Genomic DNA, 19,541 nt, shown 5'->3' on the forward strand with positions numbered 1-19,541 from the left:
GGAGAGAAAAATGGCGCTGCTTAGAGGGAATATAGAGAAGGCAAGGCTTAAAATGGCTTACTAATTCTTGTTATCAATAGAATCAATTTTGAACATTCTTGTGAAAGAGATAAATAGAAGTATGGTATGAAAAAGGTTAAGATGTCAGAAAAGTCAAGGAGAGAGACAGAGCTGTTTTATGGAAATTTATGTGCTCAACTACCTGAAGTGAAAGGAAGCCAGAAGACATCTCAACTGGGCAAACTGAATGAGCAATTGTGTACTATGTTACAAGTAGTATTAATGACATCAAATTCATGCTGTTTTACTCAAGGGGCACCCGGTGGCTGAACATTTCTGTTGTTGTCTCGGTTCTAATCCTCTTCTTCCTGCTGGTCTCGGCCTGCGTTCTTCGGGTTGGCATGAACAACCTCTGTGACTCTATCCTAAAGACCAAGAGAGTGCAAAAGTAAGAAATGTGTAAAGCGTGTGTGTGTTGAGTGGTTTTACACATTGGTGTGTGCACCCTCATGTGTGTCTTATTTATATACACACATACGGTTTCAAAAAATATATACAAAGCAGTTTTCTGCATAAACTGTCAAAACCAGACCAATTTCAATAAAATTTGGGATATAGCGTCCTAAATAAATTTGCAATAAGCCTACACGTGCCGGTCACCTTACCTAAACATCTCCTTTTTGCTATTTATTTAAAAAGCTTATAGTCTACCTAAACTAAGCGGGTTTTAACATACACACTACCTCGTTCTTCAACTATCGTGGTGTTTTTTTCAGTTCAAACTAATCAGGCCCTGCTGCTTCCTGATTGGCAGTTTTTTCAAACCATGTTCTACACTTACCCTCTTTATTGTAACCCACCTGCACCCCATGTACTGACAAAACGTATCTTTATTGTAACCCATGTACTGACTAAATGTATCTTTATTGTAACCCACCTGTATCCCATACACTGACAAAATGCACCTTGATAGTAAACCACTTGTATTGTAACCCACTTGCATCCCATGTACTGACAAAATGTATCTTTAATGTAAACCACTTGCATCCCATGTACTGACTAAACATATCTTTATTGTAAACCGTTTCTATCCCATGTACTGTCAAATGTATCTCAAGGGACCCTCGGCCACAAGAGGGCACCCGCTCAAACTCAAGGGCGGAAAATTTCATGGCGACACCAGAAAGTATTTCTTCACAGAGAGAGTGATTGATCATTGGAACAAGCTTCCAGTGCAGGTGATCGAGGCAGACAGCGTGCCAGACTTTAAGAATAAATGGGATACCCATGTGGGATCCCTACGAGGGTCAAGATAAGGAAATTGGGTCATTAGGGCATAGACAGAGTGGGCAGACTTGATAGGCTGTAGCCCTTTTCTGCCGTCATCTTCTATGTTTCTATGTTTATTGTAAACCGCTTCGAACTTCACGATATAGCGGTATATAAGAAATAAATTATTATTATTCTACTTTTCTGGAGACTTTTGCATCCAGTCTTTGAGAACCCAAATCTTTCTCCAGATACAAATTTTTATTAAGGATCAGAACCTCCTGACTGAAAACTGTGGTAACTGTTTGTTTTAAAGGAAAATGGTGTCTGTGCGTATTGTGGTGATAATTGCTAGGTGGTGGTGATGTTGCCGGCATAGGATAGGCTTGTTGCAAATTTATTTAGGATGTACTGTATATCCCAAATTTTGTTGAATTTGGTCGAGTTATACAGAAAACAACTTTGTATAGATTTTGAACACAGTGTAGATCTGGATCTGAAACAGAACTTTTATATGATCTTAAGTAATAGAAAACATTTTTTTATTTACTTATTTAGGAAAGTGCTTCATCTGTTTCCAATCCTGTAAACATAATCTTATGTACCAAGATAAACACGGTCTGTGTATTGGGGTATGCTTCTGTATATTTGCACATTTGTGTCTTTTTTGTAGGGGGGGGTGGAGGGTTGGTCCTGCACTGGATCTGAGCCTTTGCTGTTTTGTATGCTGTAAGACAAAGGTAGAAAAGTCCTTGGGCCCTCAATGCTTGCCCATGCTCACAAATTATCAAAGTCTAGAGCTGTTTTTTATTGCATGGGGTGGGGGTGGATTGAGTGTGACTGATTGGAGGAAAGAGGTGGAAAATCTCAACTTGTTAATTTGCTTTCTTTGAGTCCTGCTATTCCAGTTCAAACCAGTATATTATATCCCCTGACTAACATAAGAAGGTAGAGAAAAAAGAAGGTTTGCTGACATCACCAGTATAAGAGAAGGTGTAGCTAAAAGCTAGTCGGTATACTGTACCAAAGCCAAGTGGAATCCATCAGGGCACAATCAGGCCCCCAACGAATTAGACACAACAATTGAACAAGAAACGAAAAGCGTGAGGAAAAAAATGGAATAATCCACAGAGAAGCTAGAGATGATACCCAAATCCATAGTCGTCCAGGACAGGAAGTTGGACTGGTCTAGCAAAACTCAAAGAAAAGAAATTAAATGCTAAATTAAATTTCATCTTCCTTATCCAGCTAGATCAGTCCAAACCAGTTGGATATATTGGAGCTCTATACATCCAAGCAGGAGGAAGACAAAATCTTGATGAGCAATAAAGGTGGTGTTACCTCCATATATCAAGTTTGCAATGCTTCACAAAAGAAAGGAGACCAAAATTCTGCCAGCCAGCCTCTGTAGAAACCCTTAGGGACTCTATCCAGGAGCTATCCTGGGCTCTAGTCAAGTGAGTTGAATTGCTGTATTTTGTCAAAGTATAGGTGCCTCTATGGCCACCTTGAGCCATCAAGCACCTGAAGCCTTAGAAGCCAACAACCCTTTGTGTTGACCATGAAATAAAACAAATGGGTAGTCTGGCCTTCTGAACACATTCGTGATCTCAAGTTAGCTGAATACGTATAGGATTTTACATAGAAATATGATGGCAGATAAAAGGCCAAATGGTCTTTTCAGTCTGTCCATCCACAGTAACCATTATCTTTTCTCTCTCTAAGAGATCCCACATGCCTATCCCAGGCTTTCTTCAATTTAGACACAGTCTCTGTCTCTGTCTCTATCGCCTCTTCCAGGAGACTTTTCCACACATCTACCACCCTCTCTGTAAAAAAAGTATTTCCTTAGATTACTACTGAGTCTATTGCCTCAACCTCATTCTATGCCCTCTCATTCCACAGCTTTCCTTTCAAATGAAAAAGACACAACTCATATGCATTTACATCATGTAGGTATTTAAACATCTCTCAAAAACCACAAAGTAGTAACACCAACCATGACGGTGAGCACCCTAGTCTTTGAGGCTGGCATTGGTGGGTGCTACCATCCATTCAGGAGCAAGAGGTGAACTGAGACCTCAGGTAGACAGACCTTGAGATTCCAATGTGATAACAATGATGCCCACTGAAAATGATTCATTTAAGCCCACACCTAGGGAACCGCCTCCAAGGTAGCTGCCATCGATCCCTTTGGTGCTAACTGGGCACAAAATGCCCTCTTCTGGGATTGGAGCTTGTCCATCCTTTCTTGAGTGAGGAACACATGCCCCTAGTGGGTATGAAAACAGACTCCCAAGTAGTTTAGTTCCTGTGCCAGGAAAAGTGAACTTTGGAATAACTGATCACTCAGCCCAGTTATCCAGCGCAATGTTGCCAAACATGTCCTTGGGGAAACCCCAGCCAGTCCGGTTTTCATGAATATTCATTGTGGATATCTTGAAAATTTGACTGCCCGAAGTTTCTCCAGTCATCTAATTAGGGATGGATCCAAATCTCCTCTTTGTAGAGAAAGGTAGCAACCACCACTATCACCTTGGAAAAGTTCCTGGGTGCAGTGATCAACTTAAATGGAAGAGCCCAAAATTGAAAGTACCTTCCAGCATACAGAAGCAAGTACTGTATTTTTCGCTCCATAAGACGCACCTGACCATAAGACACACCCTAAATTTAGAGGAGGAAAACAAGAAAAAAACTATTCTAAACCAAATTCTCCCTGCCAGGCTCTGCACCCAACTCCATACTCATTGCCAAGCTCTGCACCCTTTCCCCCCTCTGGTGGTCTAGTGGTAGGCTGGGACTGGGCGGGCATGGACAGGGCACAGATGTCAAGGCAGATGACTTTTTAAAATATGCAATGTCACCTCAGTAACAACTATAGAAAAATAGACAAATATAGGGCAAAATATAGACAGCAGATATAAATTCTCCAAACTGACACATTTTGATCACTGAATTGAAAATAAAATCATTTTTCTTACCTTTGTTTGGTGATTTCTTTCTTTCTTTCCTAAGGCCCAATTGTCCCTTCTTCCCTCCCTCCTATGTTTCCCTCACTGCCTTGGTCATCTTCCCCCCCCCCCCAACTCAGGCCCAACAATTGTCCCTCTCTCCCTCCTATATTCCCCTCACTGCCTTGGTCATCTTTCCCCTCCCCCCCAACTCAGGCCCAACAATCGTCCCTTCCTCCCTCCCTCCTATGTTCCCCTCACTGCCTTCAAGCCTATCCTCTTCTGCCTCCTCCCCAAAAGCCTTCCCACCCACTGCTGCCACTGTGAGAATATGTCCACGAAGCAGCGGGGGTGGGGGATGACTCCTGTCTAAAGCACAGAGAGCGAGGGATGAGTAGGGACCCAGCAGCGCTTCACTCCCTACAGCGCGTTTCCACCCCCTACGAAGAAAAATTGCTTGGAAAGGTCAGGTGGGTGCAGCGATTGCACGCCACCAGTCCAGAAGCCTTACTCCTGACTAGAGAATGACACGATTTTATTTTTTATTTTAAGTTTTATTTTATTTTTCTTTCCAGCTTATGATTTATCTTTAATCTTATCTATTGTTTTGCCTTTTGTCTTTGTTTTGTTCTATTTCTATCATTTAAATTTCTCCAGAATTCTACTGTTCAACGGCTCCCCCTTCTGCTTCTATTCCTTTCTCTCCTCTCTTCTACCTTCCAAAGTATTTAGATCAATGCTGTCTTGTTAAAATGTTTATTTTATTTTTATTTTTCCTCTAACTCTACTTTTCACTTCTCTATTACCCTCCAGGTACTTTAGTTAGATTGTGAGCCTTCGGGACAGTAAGGGAATTTTTCAAGTACCTTTCTTATTTCTAATCTTAATGTATATTTTCTGTAAACCGCTTAGAACCTAACGGATGTAGCGGTATATAAGAAATAAATTACATTACATTACATTACGATGGCGGTTACCCACGGCTAGCCGCATTTATCCGCGGGTAACCTGCCGGAACGGGGAATGAAAAATAACAGTCGCTGCGGGGACGGGGACAAAGCCATTCACCGCCCGTGGAGCGGTGAATGGTCTTGTCTCCGCAGTGAGGCATTTAGGATCGTGCGGTCCCCGCAGCCACCGCCCACCCGTAGCGTTTAGCCAGCTCCCTCCCTCTACCTCACCTTAAATTCTGAGTTTGCCGGCTTCCATTTTCCTGAGTCACACGTATTCAAAAAGCTGTGCACGCGCGGCTGCGCGAGTCCATCAAGCTTCTCCTCTGACGCAACCGGAAACAGGAAGTTGCAGGAGAGGAGAAGCTTGATGGACTCGCGCAGCTGCACGTACGTGTCTTTTTAAACGCGTGCGGCTCGGGGAAAAAGGAAGCTGGCAAACTCGGAATGTAAGGTGAGGTGGAGGGAGGGAGCTGGCTAAACGCTGCGATCGGGTAGGTGGGGGCTGCTAGACCATGAGATCGCGTTTGTTCCCGGCTCATACTAGGAAGGAGGGAGTGAAAGGAAAAAACATTCTGGGCCAAGGGGTGAAGAGGGAAAGAAAGAAACCCACAGCAGGAAAGAAAGGGGAAGATAGGCAGGTGAGCCAGATGCTGGAAGCAGGGGGGGGGGGGGAGAAAGAGGGAAAGAAGCTAGATGGGGTTGAAAAGAAGAGACACGCTGGTATGGAAGAGGAAGATAGGGGAAATCTTGGCAGAGGAAGGTAACAGAAAGAGGGGAAATTATGTGCATGGGGCATAGGGACAGAGACATAAAGGGGACATGCCATGGGGATGGTATATGGACACAGGGGAGGGGGCAATGGCAGATACATAGAAGAGATATTAGAAATGGGGAAAATAGGAACACAGAAGCGAGATAGTTTGTGGGAATGGGACAGGGACAGAGCTCGCAGGCTCCAGCGGCTTGCACAAATTACATTGTAACGTGCCACGAAAATAAGAGGGAGGGAGGTAGATAGATAGGCCACGCGAGAGGAGCTGAAGGGTGGTAGAAAGGAACAGATTGTAAAGGAGGGAGGGAAGGGTGGTGGTGGAAAGGAATAGAACAGACATTGAAAGAGGGTAGAGAGGAACAGACCCTGAAGGGAAATGTGGAAGACAGAGTGGGGAGAAGATGCTGGAAGGGAAGAAGACAGATGCCAGACTATGGGGGAGCAGAGGGAAGAAGATGGGTGCTAGACCAATTGGGGGAGGGTGAAGGGAGAGGCACAGTAACAGCAAATGGAAGACGCAGAGAGAAGACACACAGTGGATGGAAGGAATTGAATGAGAAGATATGGAAAGCAGAAACCAGACAACAAAGGTAGAAAAAAAATTCTATTTATTTATTTATTTTTTGCTTTAGGATAAAGTAGTATATTAGTTGTGTTGATAAAAATTTATAAACAAAGCCCTGCCAGCTGAACATCTCTTTCTCTAGTTCAGCAGCAGGAACTTTGATTTATAAGAAAGGAATAAGCTAAATATTACAGTACTAAGGCTTATATGGATGCTGCGGGGACGGTGACGGGGTGGTGAATGGGATGGCAGTGGCGGTGACGGGGCGGTGAAAGGGATGGCGGTGACGGAGCGGTGCAGAGGATGGTGGGATGGGGCGGTGACGGGGACAGATTTTTTTCCCCGTGTCATTCTCTACTCCTGACGACGAAGAAGCAGTGGGTGGGGTGGGACTCCTAGCTCAGCGCGGCACCCGGAACAGAAGGAGTTGCTAGGAAGGGCCAGGCAGGTGCAGCGATTGCACGCCGCCGGCCCAGAAGCCTAACTCCTGACATAGATTCTGATGTCAGCGAGAAGGTCTGGGTCAGCACAAAGCTGCCTGCTCAGTCCCACGCCGCTCTGCTGCAAGGGAAAAGAACAGGTCTCGGAGGCAGCCACATCAGCCGTCACTGCTCGCGGGGATCTGGCAGGCAGCCGCATCCAGCGAGGGAGGGCACCAGAATGAAAAAAAAGGTAACCGGGGGGGTATTCGCTCCATAAGATGCACCCTTATTTCCACCCCCCTTTTTGGGGATGGAAAAAGTGTGTCTTACGGAGCGAAAAATACGGTAAATCATTTTGTGTCCTTGCTGGGGTACCGTGTTCATCATCGTTTTTTTGGTTTTTTTTCATTTTTTAATGCAGGCTCTCTACCCTAATGCATCTATGTGGTGCTAAACATAATTTAAGGAAGAGCACTTAACTTATAGCCTGAGAAGTGGTGTGGAGAGAGCTCATTCAGTATTACAATTAAATAATACAAGAGAGAAGAGCAACAGCCCCTGAGGAAACATAGCAGTGAAACGGCTGGGTAGCTGTCGGGCTATAAGTTAAGTGCTCTTCCTTAAATTATGTTTAACACCACATAGATGCGTTAGGGTATATAGCCTGCATTAAAAAATGAAACAAGGCCAACGATGAACACGTCACCATAGCAAGGACACAAAATGAATTAAGTAGTGTCTTGGGTGTTTGAGGTCTTGGTATAAAAAGTAACTGCTATTAGTTTGTTCAAATACAGTTGCATGTTGTATGATTAGTTGAACAAACTATTTTTCCATGCGTTAATTTGGATAAAGAACACTGACCAAGACAGCATTTAGTTTTACAGACTCCAGGGAAAGAGGAATAGAGAGTTGGAAACTAACCAATACCCTACTAAAATTTATTGTATCTCCACTCCCTACAGGAGTTAACACTAATATTTATTTCCTTTCAGGCCTCTGTTTCCTCCTAATAGCACCCCCTGGCTTTTTGGATGGTTTTCACTATTCAACCATTGAGTGTTCCAAGCTTCATTCTGATGCTCCAGCTGCATCTTTGTACATTCCAAGCCTCATATTTGTTCTCCAGTTGCCTCTCAATGCATTTACAAGCCTCATTCTGGAGTCGGCAGAGATTTCGACCACACTCCCGTGGGCATCCTGTCGCACCATCCTAAAGGAGGAAGCTGCTGTGCCCAGCAATGCACAGCCCTGGCCATATAGCCCTCACAAATGGCAGCTTGCACATCCAGGGCCATAGTTCTAAAATGGTACTTTTTTAAGAGCATCGCCACTTTCCTATCATGAAGATCCTTGAGGGCCAAGCTGCCTTCCATGGAATCATCTTGGTCACAGCAGTGATCAGGGTATTACCCAGGGTACAGCCTCCCCAAGATCTTGGACCTATGTGAGACTAGGCCAAGGACCTCCTACTCCTTGAGGACCATCTCCAACAAGGCTTGGTGAAATGGAAAAGCCTTTGTGGGCTTCTAATAACCTTGAAGAATGGGGTGTACCTTCATGCCCCTCCCCCCACCATCTACAATTTGCAGAAATGTTACCACCTGCCAATAAGGGCAGGGAGCTCTCTGTCAAGAGATGAACTACTGGAGCCTGTCCCCAGAACATCTTCTGTATATATATAAAATCGGAGGTATGTATGTATGTATGTGTGTGTGTATGTGCCGCGATCACGCAAAAACGGCTTGACCGATTTGAATGAAACTTGCTATGCAGATCCCTCACTACCTGGGATGATATGTTCTGGGGGTCTCGCGGCCCACCTGCACACGTGGGCGGAGCTACAAACAGAAAATCAGATTTCACCCATTCATGTCAATGGAAAAAATGTAAAAAGCTGCCAACGCAAAAACAGCTTGCCCGATTTGAACGAAACTTGGTATGCAGATCCCTCACTACCTGGGGTGATATGTTCTGTGGGTCTCGCTGCCCACCTGCACACGTGGGCGGAGCTACAAACTGAAAATCAGATTTCACCCATTCAAGTCAATGGAAAAAATGTAAAAAGCTGTGGGACCGATTTGAACGAAACATGGTATGCAGATCCCTCACTACCTGGGGTGATATGTTCTGGGGGTCTCGCGGCCCTCCTGCACACGTGGGCGGAGCTACAAACAGAAAATCAGATTTCACCCATTCATGTCAATGGAAAAAATGTAAAAATCTGCCAACGCAAACACGGCTTGCCCGATTTGAACTAAACTTGGTATGCAGATCCCTCACTACCTGGGGTGATATGTTCTGGGGGTCTCGTGGCCCACCTGCACATGTGGACGGAGCTACAAACAGAAAATCTGATTTCACCCATTCATGTCAATGGAAAAATTGTAAAAAGCTGCCAACGCAAAAACGGCTTGCCCGATTTGAACGAAACTTGCAACACATCTTCCTTTTCAGTTTAAGAGCTTGCAAATTCCAGTGAGACTTGCATTCTCTATCACAATCAACAAATCACAGGGACAGACTATTACATACTGTGGAGTGGATTTAAGATCCCCCCTGTTTTTCCCATGGTCAACTCTATGTTGCTTGCTCAAGGGTGGGTTCACCCAAGAATTTATATGTTCTTGCTCCTGGAGTTGAAACTAAAAATGCTGTTTATAATCAAGTTTTGTGTTAGTTGTATTGTATTCATTTTGTCAAATATTTCACATTATAATTTGAATATTGTACTTTTTATAAAGCTGTAAAAAAATAATTTCATTCACCACTATAAAGTATCTTTATTTGAATCCATTTACAGTGTTATTGCTATAATTAAATACCCGTGCAACGCCGGGGCATCAGCTAGTAAGAACATAAGAAATGCCTTCAACGGATCAAACCGAGGTCCATCAAGTCCGGCGCTCCGCTCACGCGGCGGCCCATTTAGGTTCTCTATTATGAAAACCTGAAATTACCGTATCCCTCAATATGATTTGCAAGAAGGTGTATATCCAACTTGTGCTTGAAACCTCGAAGAGTAGTTTCCGCCACAACATCCAGGAAGAGAATTCCAAGCGCCCACCACACGTTGTGAGAAACAGAACTTCCTGGCATTCGTCCTGAATCTGCTGCCACCCAGTTTCAGGCTGTGACCTCTTGTCCGTGTCACTTGTGAAAATGTTAGTAATGCTGCTTTTTGGTCTATTTCATCCAATCCTTTTAATATTTTAAAAGTCTCTATCAAATCTCCTCTCAGTCTTCTCCTCTCGAGTGTGAACAGTCCCAGTTTCCTGAGGCGTTCTTCATAGCTCAAATTTTTCATTCCTTTGACTAGTTTCGTGGCTCGCCTTTGCACCTTCTCCAATATAGTTATATCCTTCTTGAGGTAAGGAGACCAGTGTTGGACACAGTATTCTAAGTGTGGTCTGACCATTGCTCTATAAAGTGGCATTATGACTTCTTCCGATCTACTCGTGATCCCATTCTTAATCATGCCCAACATCCTGTTTGCTCTCTTCGCCGCCGCCGCACATTGCGCTGATGGCTTCAGGTTTCTGTTAATCAGTACCCCCAAATCCCTTTCCTGTTCGCATTTTGCTAATGTTACTCCAAACATTCTATACTCGTGTTCTTTAATTTTTTTTCATAGATGCATCACCTTGCATTTATTTATGTTGAAATTCATCTGCCACTTTGTCGCCCATGTTTCCAGCTGTCTCAGATCTTTCTGAAGCTCCTCGCAGTCCCTTTGAGAGCCAACCGACAGACTCCAGGGCCCAAGGGGGAGGTGTTGAGTGTGTCAGCTCCTGAACTGAATCCATGCAGGGGGAAAGAGCAAGGAGCTGGGCTGGTCCCTCTTATTCCAACCCCAAACATTACACCTTAAGGCATTTAGGGAGACATAGGAAGGGGTACACTGATCCTGGGTTCCCTCTGGCAACCTGTACTGGATAGTTCACACTACACCAGGGTCCAGGTCAGCCCCTCTGCAATGGCCACCACCAGCTGGAAACTAAAAAAAAAAGAATCTTGGGCCCTATAGGCTGTGTCCAGGAGGAAAGAGGGTGAGGGAGCATTGTTGCAGTTCTCTGAATGCAGCCCTGAGTCAACCAGCCTCCTTGTATTAAACAGATGGTCCAAATATAATGGTCACCTATCCTGCAAAAATGATGTCTTCAGGAATTAACTTTAAAACAGGTAAGGGGGGTTCCTGAACTAGTCTGACCACCTGCTGCCAACCAGTTCAGCTTTTTGGCACCCTCAGACACTATACTAGAAGACCCCACTCCACAATTGGAGCAGGAAAAGCAAGGGGTTGAAGAGAGCCACCAATCACTTCAACTAGCTATTTCTAGTTGCCTGCACTAGAGCTGCCCGATTCAAGAAAAAAAATTTTGATTTGATTCAGCCTATTGAATCGATTTTTCGATTCAATTTTCCTACCCAAGTGGGTGTTTGTTTTTTTCAAACATCCTGGTGGATCACAACATCCAGGAGAGGTACTTATGTATGACAAAAAGAACCTATTCAGGTTTATACAGGAAACATTGAGTTGTGATCCTGAAGACATGTACCACTCGGGTTGATATTTTTAGGTGGGTTTATTTTATAGCCTCTTCACCCCCTTTGCCCTCTCCTACCACACTGGCGCTGTGGTATAAACAAACAAGCCTTTTCCTCTCTCTGTTAACTCCTAGCTCATGTTTGCAGTCTACCAGCTCTGGCAGGATACACATTTCAAAAAACAGAAAATAAAATCATTTGTCCTACGGTGATTTCATGAATCTCTGGTCTTACTTACTTGCTCACTCACTCACTTACCAACAATTGTCCCTTTTTATTCTCTCCTTCCTCCCTCTCTCCCTCCTTCCTATGTGAGTTAGTGCCCTCTTCCTTCCTCCCTCCCTCCTAATTAAGTTAGTGCCCCCTTCCTCCCTCCCTTCCTGCTGCACCAAAGCTTGCCTCCCTCCCTCACTGAAGCCTACCTATTCGCCATCGATTCCTCCCCCTCTCCTCCTGGTCCGCTACTTGCTGCAACTCCAGGAAGGTAAGGGCCAGCGTGCAGTAATTGCACGCCGTTGGCCCACAATTCTGATGTCAGAGAAAAGGTTCAGGCCAGCCAAGCAGTGGTTGGCACAGACCTTCTCTCTGATGTCTGAACTGACTTTGGGGAGAGCTTCTGGGCCAGTGGCGTGCAATCGCTGCACGCTGGCTCTGACCTTCCTGGAGTTGTGGTGGGGAGCAGCGGCGGTGGCAGTCAGTGGTCAGCCTGCATATCCCCAACGAGCGGTGAGAAATCCTGGGTCACTAAATCAGCTAGGCTGATTATTATTATTATTATTTTAAACAAATTGATTTAAATTGCTTTACCCGAAGTGAATCAATTCAATTTGTGAATTGGGCAGCACTAGACTGCACTGCCCTTTTCCAAATGGCCCACTCATCTGGTTCACTGCTTTTAGAGATTTCTCTGGCCACCTTCCTGCTCCAGAGCCTCTGCTGAGCTAAACTTGCTGTTTGTGTCTGATTTGTTTTGTTTGTTTGTTTCCAGTAAGCTTTGGGGAATACAGCTAGTAAGATTGCTTGGCTCAGAGAGCCTCTTAAGTTTTTGTTTGCTCCCAAGAAGCTTTGGCTGGGAAGAACGGTGGCTTCCATAAGGGCCCTTGGCCCTACTGGCAATGGCCCTCTAGAACCTGCACCAGGCCCCTTACAGAGCACTAACCCATGGACTAGGGCTAAGAACAGAATTGGGGGGGGGGGGGGGGTTAAATCCTAAATACAGCACCTCCGATTCAAGAAGGGAACCTGTGGGCTGATCCTTGAGAATATATTGCTCCCAGACCTAAACACAGGCATCCCCAGCCGTTGCTCAGGTTTTGGACATTAGGCCTAAACAAAAAAATTCCAACTTGCATTATCTGCTGGAAGTAGAAATACTGACTAGCTCCAGGTTTCACCTTCTCTTATGCTGATGATGTCAGTGTAGTTTATTTTCTGTACCTCCATGTGTTTGAAGGATATAACCTACTGGTTTGGATTGGATTGGTGTAGTCAACGGCAAATTTTTATGTGTGATTTGTAAGACAAAGAACAAAATGCACCCACAAAAATAAAACCTGATGTTTCATTAACTTGTTTAGTCTAAATTTTATGTTGTGATTTACTTTTTAACACAACTTAGCAGATGTCATCAGTAACATGCTTCTGGCCAAGCTTTGTGTATTTTGCAACAACTGTTCAGATTCTGAGTCTTTGGGCCCATGGTTGACCACACAAAGTCAGGTTCCATTTACAGTGGTACCTTGGATTACGAGCATAATCCGTTCTAGGAGCATGCTCGTAATCCAAAATGCTCGTTTAAGTTTCCCCATAGAAAATAATGGAAACTCGCTTTGATACGTTCACCCCCCCCCTGATAACCGGCATCGCTTCTTCCCCCCCTGCTCGCAAAGGCCCCCTCGTGAACCGCCCCCCCCCCCCCCCGTACAACTTTAACTTACCCCCCCCCCTTCTAGCGCAGGCACAGATCGTGTGCCTAGAAGATCTTCCGGCATCTGCCTGCCTTGAGCATGCATCTGCGCATGCTCAAGGACTTCTAATTCTCCCTCTCGCCGAGAATCTCGGCGAGAGGGAGAATTAGAAATCCTTGAGCATGCGCAGATGCATGCTCAAGGCAGGCAGGCAGGCAGAAGCTGGAACCCGAAAGATCTTCTAGGCACACGATCTGTGCCTGCGCTAGAAGGGGGGGGGGGCGAGGGGGCCTTTGCGAGCGGGGGAAGCGATGCCAGTTATCGGGGGGTAGGGTGCTCGCAAATCGAGTTAACACTCGGTTTGCGAGTCAAAAGTTTGCTGAGTGTTTTGCTCGTCTTGCAAAACACTCGCAAACCGGGTTACTCGCAAACTGAGGTTTGACTGTATCTTGCTTCAACAAAGTCGTACCTCTGGCTAGGCAGATTTTCAAAAGCATTCATGCGTGGGTCAAGCGCTATAAAAAAAATTTGAAATTCTCCCCACCCCCATATATAAAAGGTAGCAACATGCTCTCTAACTTCTAAAGGTTTTGGATAGTGCCCAAGCATTTTTCCACCCATTATAATGTGCAGATCTTGGTAACTTAGAGAAGGTTTTTGTCTTCAGGTGTGCCGAGGCTCAGGACTTAACCTGGATATCTCCATATGACGGCTCCAGGTTTTACACAAATCTTTACAGTGCTGAGGTCAGTGTCTGCCACTGGTAGAGGGGCAAAGGGAGGGAAAAGGGCTTAGAGATGGTGAACTGTGTGTGTATGTATAGGACATGTATTATCACTTTATAAGCATTGCACAGGATTGAAGGGTGCACAAATCCATGTTCAAAAACCTACTGAGCAACTCGGATAATTGGATATGTTTATCTAGATTTAGTCCCTAATGTATAGTTGTTTTTTTTAATACTCTTTCAACTTAGGATTAGATATCAAAATATTATATCCCAAGTCCCAAGAAGTTACATTCACTATATTCAATAAATGCTTTGTATCTCTTCAGAATATTGCATATATCTCCCGGACCTCAGCGATACAACGTACCGCTCAAACCATCTCATAGCAGTCCTGTTTCACGTGCCAGATCGTTATCGGTAAATTTAACCAGCCTTGATTTTGATTCTCTTATTCAATGTTTATAAATAATTTCTGCTTTAAATACTAATAACATACTTTAAAGACTAATCCACATTAGCAAAGTGAGTGAATTCAATATTAATTTAGACTTATCTTTTTAAACTGTTTAGTCTATGGTCTGGGGAGACTGGAGTAAGAGAATCAAAATCAAAACTAAATGTTTAATAGGCGTGGTGACGATCTGACATGGTGAGTTGTGTCGCTGAGGTCTGGGAGATATATGCAATATTCTGAAGAGATCTAAAGAATCTAATATAATAAAGCCCTAAGCGCGCATGCGCACTCCCACCTGCATGCTCCCGTTTTCCGTGAGCTGTAGGGACCCGCAGGTAGGAGTGCGCATGCGCGCGGCGGCGCAGAGCCTGTTGGCTGTGGCGGCTCTTGCCGTCTGAAGGATAAAGCCTCCCTTCCTGTAAGTTTGCCGCCACCGCTGCCGTCCTTCCCCAGAACCCACGCTCGAAAAACGGCCGATCACCCACTACGCATGGGAGCACCGCCCCGACCGGCTCCTCCAGGCCAACGATGCGCACAGGCCTAAGTCGGCCAGCCAAAGCAAAGGATCCGATGCTGCAAAAACAGCTGATCCTGAAAGTAGCCCTGCATGCCGCTCCACCTCCGATAGCCCCGATCACCTCCCATGGCGCCCGATGTACAAAATCGGACCCAGAGGGAATATAGAGCTGAGGCTGAACAGGTTGAATGAGGCAAGGAGTGTGCCTATACCTTTAATAAAGGGGGAGGGAATGCTGCTGCACAGGGAAGTGGGGTGGGGGTAGGTAACTGTTGCTTCACAAGGAAGTGGAGTTGGAGGACATAATGCTGCTGCACAGGGGGGGGGGGGAAGAAGACAAAGGGGGCCAGGGAGCAAACGTGCTTTACTTTGGGGGGAGGGAGCAATCTTGGATTGCTTTGGGAAGGATAAAGAAGGGGGCCATAGAGAAAGACAAAGAAAGGCAGGCAGGCAAGGGGCCACAGAGAAATAGAAAGACAGTGGACAGCGAGAGAGACAGAAAGAAAGACAGTGGGAGGGAGAGATATAGAAAGAAAGAGACTAGAGAGCTGCACGGGAACGGGGACGACGGGAATCCCGCGGGCATCCCGCGGGTTCCCCCTTTGGGTCATGGGGATCCCGTGGGGACGCCCCTAGGGTCGTGGGGATCCCGTGGGGACGCCCCCTAGGGTCGCGGGGATCCCGTGGGGACGCCTCCGAGGGTCGCGGGGTTCCTGCGGGGCTGGATGTACTCAGTCGCGCGGCTCTTCTCCCTACCTTCTCTGCTTGCAGCACAGAGCCGAACGGAAGTCTTCCCGACGTCAGCGCTGACGTCGGAGGGGAGGGAGGACTTAAACAAAGCCCTCCCTCCTTCCGACGTCAGGAAGACTTCCGTTTGGCTCTGTGCTGCAGGCAGTGCAGGTAAGGAGGAGAGTAGCCTCGCGGTTCGAGTGGCTACCAAGGGAGGGGGCGGTCCGCCCCGCCACACCCCGCCCCGGTTGCAGCACAGCCGGCCAGGTCCCCTTACTTTTGTGGCACTTCCCCGACCGACCGACAACAGCCCCGGTCCGACAATCCTCCCTGCCCTGTAGCCGCGAATCTAAATTATCTTCTTACAGCAGCTGTAATAAGGTAATTTAGATTCGCAGTTAAGGGCAGGGAGGTTTGTCGGACCGGGGCTGTTGTCAGTCGGTCGGGGAAGTGCCACAAAAGTAAGGGGACCTGGCCGGCTGTGCTGCACCCGGGGCGGTAGAGAAGGAGTGGGGAGAAGGACGCTGAAAGGCCATGGGGAAAACGGGAGGGGGGGGAAGGACTCTGAAAGCACTTGAAGACAGAAGAGGGAGAAGGACGCTGAAAGCACATGGGGAATACAAAGGGGTGGAGAAGGACGCTGAAAGGCCATGGGAAGGGTGGGGGGGGAGGACTCTGAAAGCACTTGTGGAAGACAGAGGGGGGAGAAGGATGCTGAAAGCACATGGGGAAGACAAAGGGGTGGAGAAGGACGCTGAAAGGACATGGGGAAGACGGGGGGGGGTGGAGAAGGACGCTGAAAGGCCATGGGGAAGACAGAGAGGGAGAAGGACGCTGAAAGGACATGGGGAAGCAAAGGGGGGAGAAGGACACTGAAAGCACATGTGGAAGACAGAGGGGGGAGAAGGACGCTGACAGGACATGGGGAAGATGGGGGGAGAAGGACGCTGAAAGGAAATGGGGAAGAGAGAGTAGGGAGAAGACGCTGGCAGGGAAGAAGACAGATGCCAGACTATGGGGGGAGCGGAGAGAAGAAGATGGGTGCCAGACCAATTTGGAAGGGGGAAGAAAGGGAGAGGCACAGTAACAGAGCAAATGGAAGATGCAGAAGGAAGAGAGACAGTGGATGGAAGGAATTGAATGAGAACATGAGGAAAGCAGAAACCAGGCAACAAAGGTAGGAAAATAATTATATTTCTTTTTTTTTATTTTGCTTCAGGATAAAGTAGTATATTAGTTGTATTGATAAAAATTTATAAACATTAGAGGCTCTGGTAGAAACCCATTTGCAAAGTATGTATTTTTCCCAATTAATATTTTCAAATTAATAAAGTCTTTTTGCTTATTTGTAAATGGGTTTCTACCAGAGCCTTTAATTCAGTAGCATAATTAAATGAAATAACTATTTCTGAAGTTTATAGGGACGGGCGGGGACGGGTGGGGACGGAGGGGATTCCTCACGGGGACGGGTGGGGACGGAGGGAATCCTCACGGGGACGGGTGGGGACGGGTGGGATTCCTCACGGGGACGGGTGGGACTTTGGCGAGGACGGGTGGGGACGGGTGGGATTTCTGTCCCCGCGCAACTCTCTAAAAGAGACAGGGGCAGGGAGCAGCACAGACAGAAAGAAAGACAGAAATACATATATTCTAGCACCCGTTAATGTAACGGGCTTAAACACTAGTTTATTGAATATAGCGAATGTGAAACTTCTTGAGTTGGGCTATAATATTTTGATATCTAATATCTAGATTCAGTGGCATTTAACTGCTTAACTGTGGTGCTGAATTTAATCTGAATAAAATTATCCTGTCTTTTGGCTGAAGTTACCTGGATGCTTTTAACTGAATTGTGCTATATATTAAAGTGGCTGAAGTAAAACTGCACCCTAGTACTGCCTCTTGCCCTGAATTGGGTGATTTCACTGGATATGATGAACCAGCCCATGGGGGGGTGGGGGCATGCTGTAAGAGCAAGATTTGTCCTCCTAATGAATCTTTCAAATAGCGGCCTCACGGTTCTTTTATAATTGTTCTGTGACCTTATGGTACGCTATATTTATCAGAGGAACTTATTATTTATACTATATAATAGAACAGTGGGTTTGTTTGTTTTCCCTTACCATAGTCGGCTGCCTGGGTGAATTTCTTCTTCTGGATTGTGGTTGTGGTTCTGCTTTCGATACAGAAGCGGCTGTCTTCCTCCAGTGCCCCATTTCAGCCATTGTCTGGCTTGGACCCGGAGTGGACGACCAGTGAAACAGAGGCAATCATTGGAACCCAGCGAGCCTGATCAGGGACTAGTTATTATGTTGGATTGCAGAAATACACTGCATCGAGGCAAATGTGAGTGAATCTGGATGTGAAAGAAGAATCTCCTTTAGTGTGAATGAACAGCGAAGGATGCTGGACTCAACAGGAGCTCTCTGAAGCTGAAAATGCTAAAGTCTTCAGTAGAATTCAGAAAGTAAAAATGCCAAGAAATTTTAGTGAGAGAGACTGTGCACTCTGGAATTGTTTAGTTCTAGAGAGCCAGAGTTAAACATGGAAGAACTACTATGCCCTGCCCAGATTTGGTGCCATAGGGAAGCTGTGAAGCCATCCCTAGATACTGCTGCTTATGGCTTTTATCTTTGTCTGTTTTCTTCCTCTTGCCCCTTCCTTGACCTCTTCAGTTTTATACAAGGCACTAAGGTAGAACCTTCTTGCAACAATGTTTCTATGACACAGTCCTAGGGCTGAGAAGCAGTAGTTAGCTAAAATTTCTTATATTTGAAGAAATGTGGGTGCGTGATCAGTTGCTCAATCCTGGCCAAGATATCTTTTCAGACATATGAACCACCTCCCCTACTATCCAGATGCATCATCCCACACACACACTCTTCCTTTACACATCAGGGCTTTTACAGAATGCAGATTGTGGTACTGGGTGAACTGTTCATTAAACACACATGCCTTCATTCACTCTGGTAACAAACAGGTACCAGGAAATAGGACTGTAGCACTGAGGGTAAGTATGGCCAGTCTATGCTTATGCTTTGCTCAGGTGCCTTGTTGCGGTAAACCTTTGACCTGCTGTGTTCTGAAACTCCTTTGATTATATATGGAGACATATTTTGTGGATTTCTTCTTTGTAGATCTTGGGAGATTGTTACGCTGGGGTTCGGAGTGGCCTTTTCCTCATGACACCCAAACCAGCTCTTAGGTGAAGAGTTGCATTTCAGTAAGAAATGGAGGAGTACTGTTACATAAGTAGGGTTACCATATGGCTCCAGAAGAAGGAGGATGGATTGAGACATCTGTGTTTTACTTCCATTGCTTCTTTTTTGGAAGCTATATGGTAACCATATAAATATTGTTTCTTGTCAATAAGGAGGACAAGATCTTTGTATTAACATGCACTTTTTCAGGCCTTTTCTTATATGCAAAAAATGATCTTTCTACACTAATAAACGAAAGTACACTTGATTTGATTTACAGAGATATTGCTCCTTGTCTGGAAGGCTAATGAATGAGTTTAAAAGTTCAACAATTCTAGAACAGCTGCAGGGGGCAAGGATGATACCACAAGAGGGGGAGGAGTCTGTATCATGTCAATAGAATATACATGTCTGTAATAGGACTTCATTAGGAAAGGACTGCACATCCAATCTCTTCTCACCACTTTACCCCATCAGCTGAACCACCAGGAATCCCCTGAAACCAGCTCGGCTATGGGGATTCC

At 45.7% G+C, this 19,541-nt stretch overlaps 1 protein-coding gene across 1 annotated transcript in view; it reads left to right on the forward strand.

The window, feature by feature from the left end:
* The window catches only part of TMEM179B (transmembrane protein 179B), a 33,353-nt gene extending 14,059 nt beyond the window's left edge, over positions 1 to 19,294 (forward strand). Inside the window, exons 3-5 of the mRNA XM_033954819.1 lie at positions 314 to 448; positions 14,055 to 14,133; positions 17,946 to 19,294. Of these exons, the coding sequence (XP_033810710.1) occupies positions 314 to 448; positions 14,055 to 14,133; positions 17,946 to 18,110 (379 nt within the window). The 3' untranslated portion in view covers positions 18,111 to 19,294. The remainder of the gene's footprint in view (positions 1 to 313; positions 449 to 14,054; positions 14,134 to 17,945) is intronic.
* The last annotated feature ends 247 nt before the right edge of the window (positions 19,295 to 19,541 follow it).

The sequence above is a fragment of the Geotrypetes seraphini genome, chromosome 8 (assembly GCF_902459505.1).
Source record: "Geotrypetes seraphini chromosome 8, aGeoSer1.1, whole genome shotgun sequence".
Taxonomy (NCBI): domain Eukaryota; kingdom Metazoa; phylum Chordata; class Amphibia; order Gymnophiona; family Dermophiidae; genus Geotrypetes; species Geotrypetes seraphini.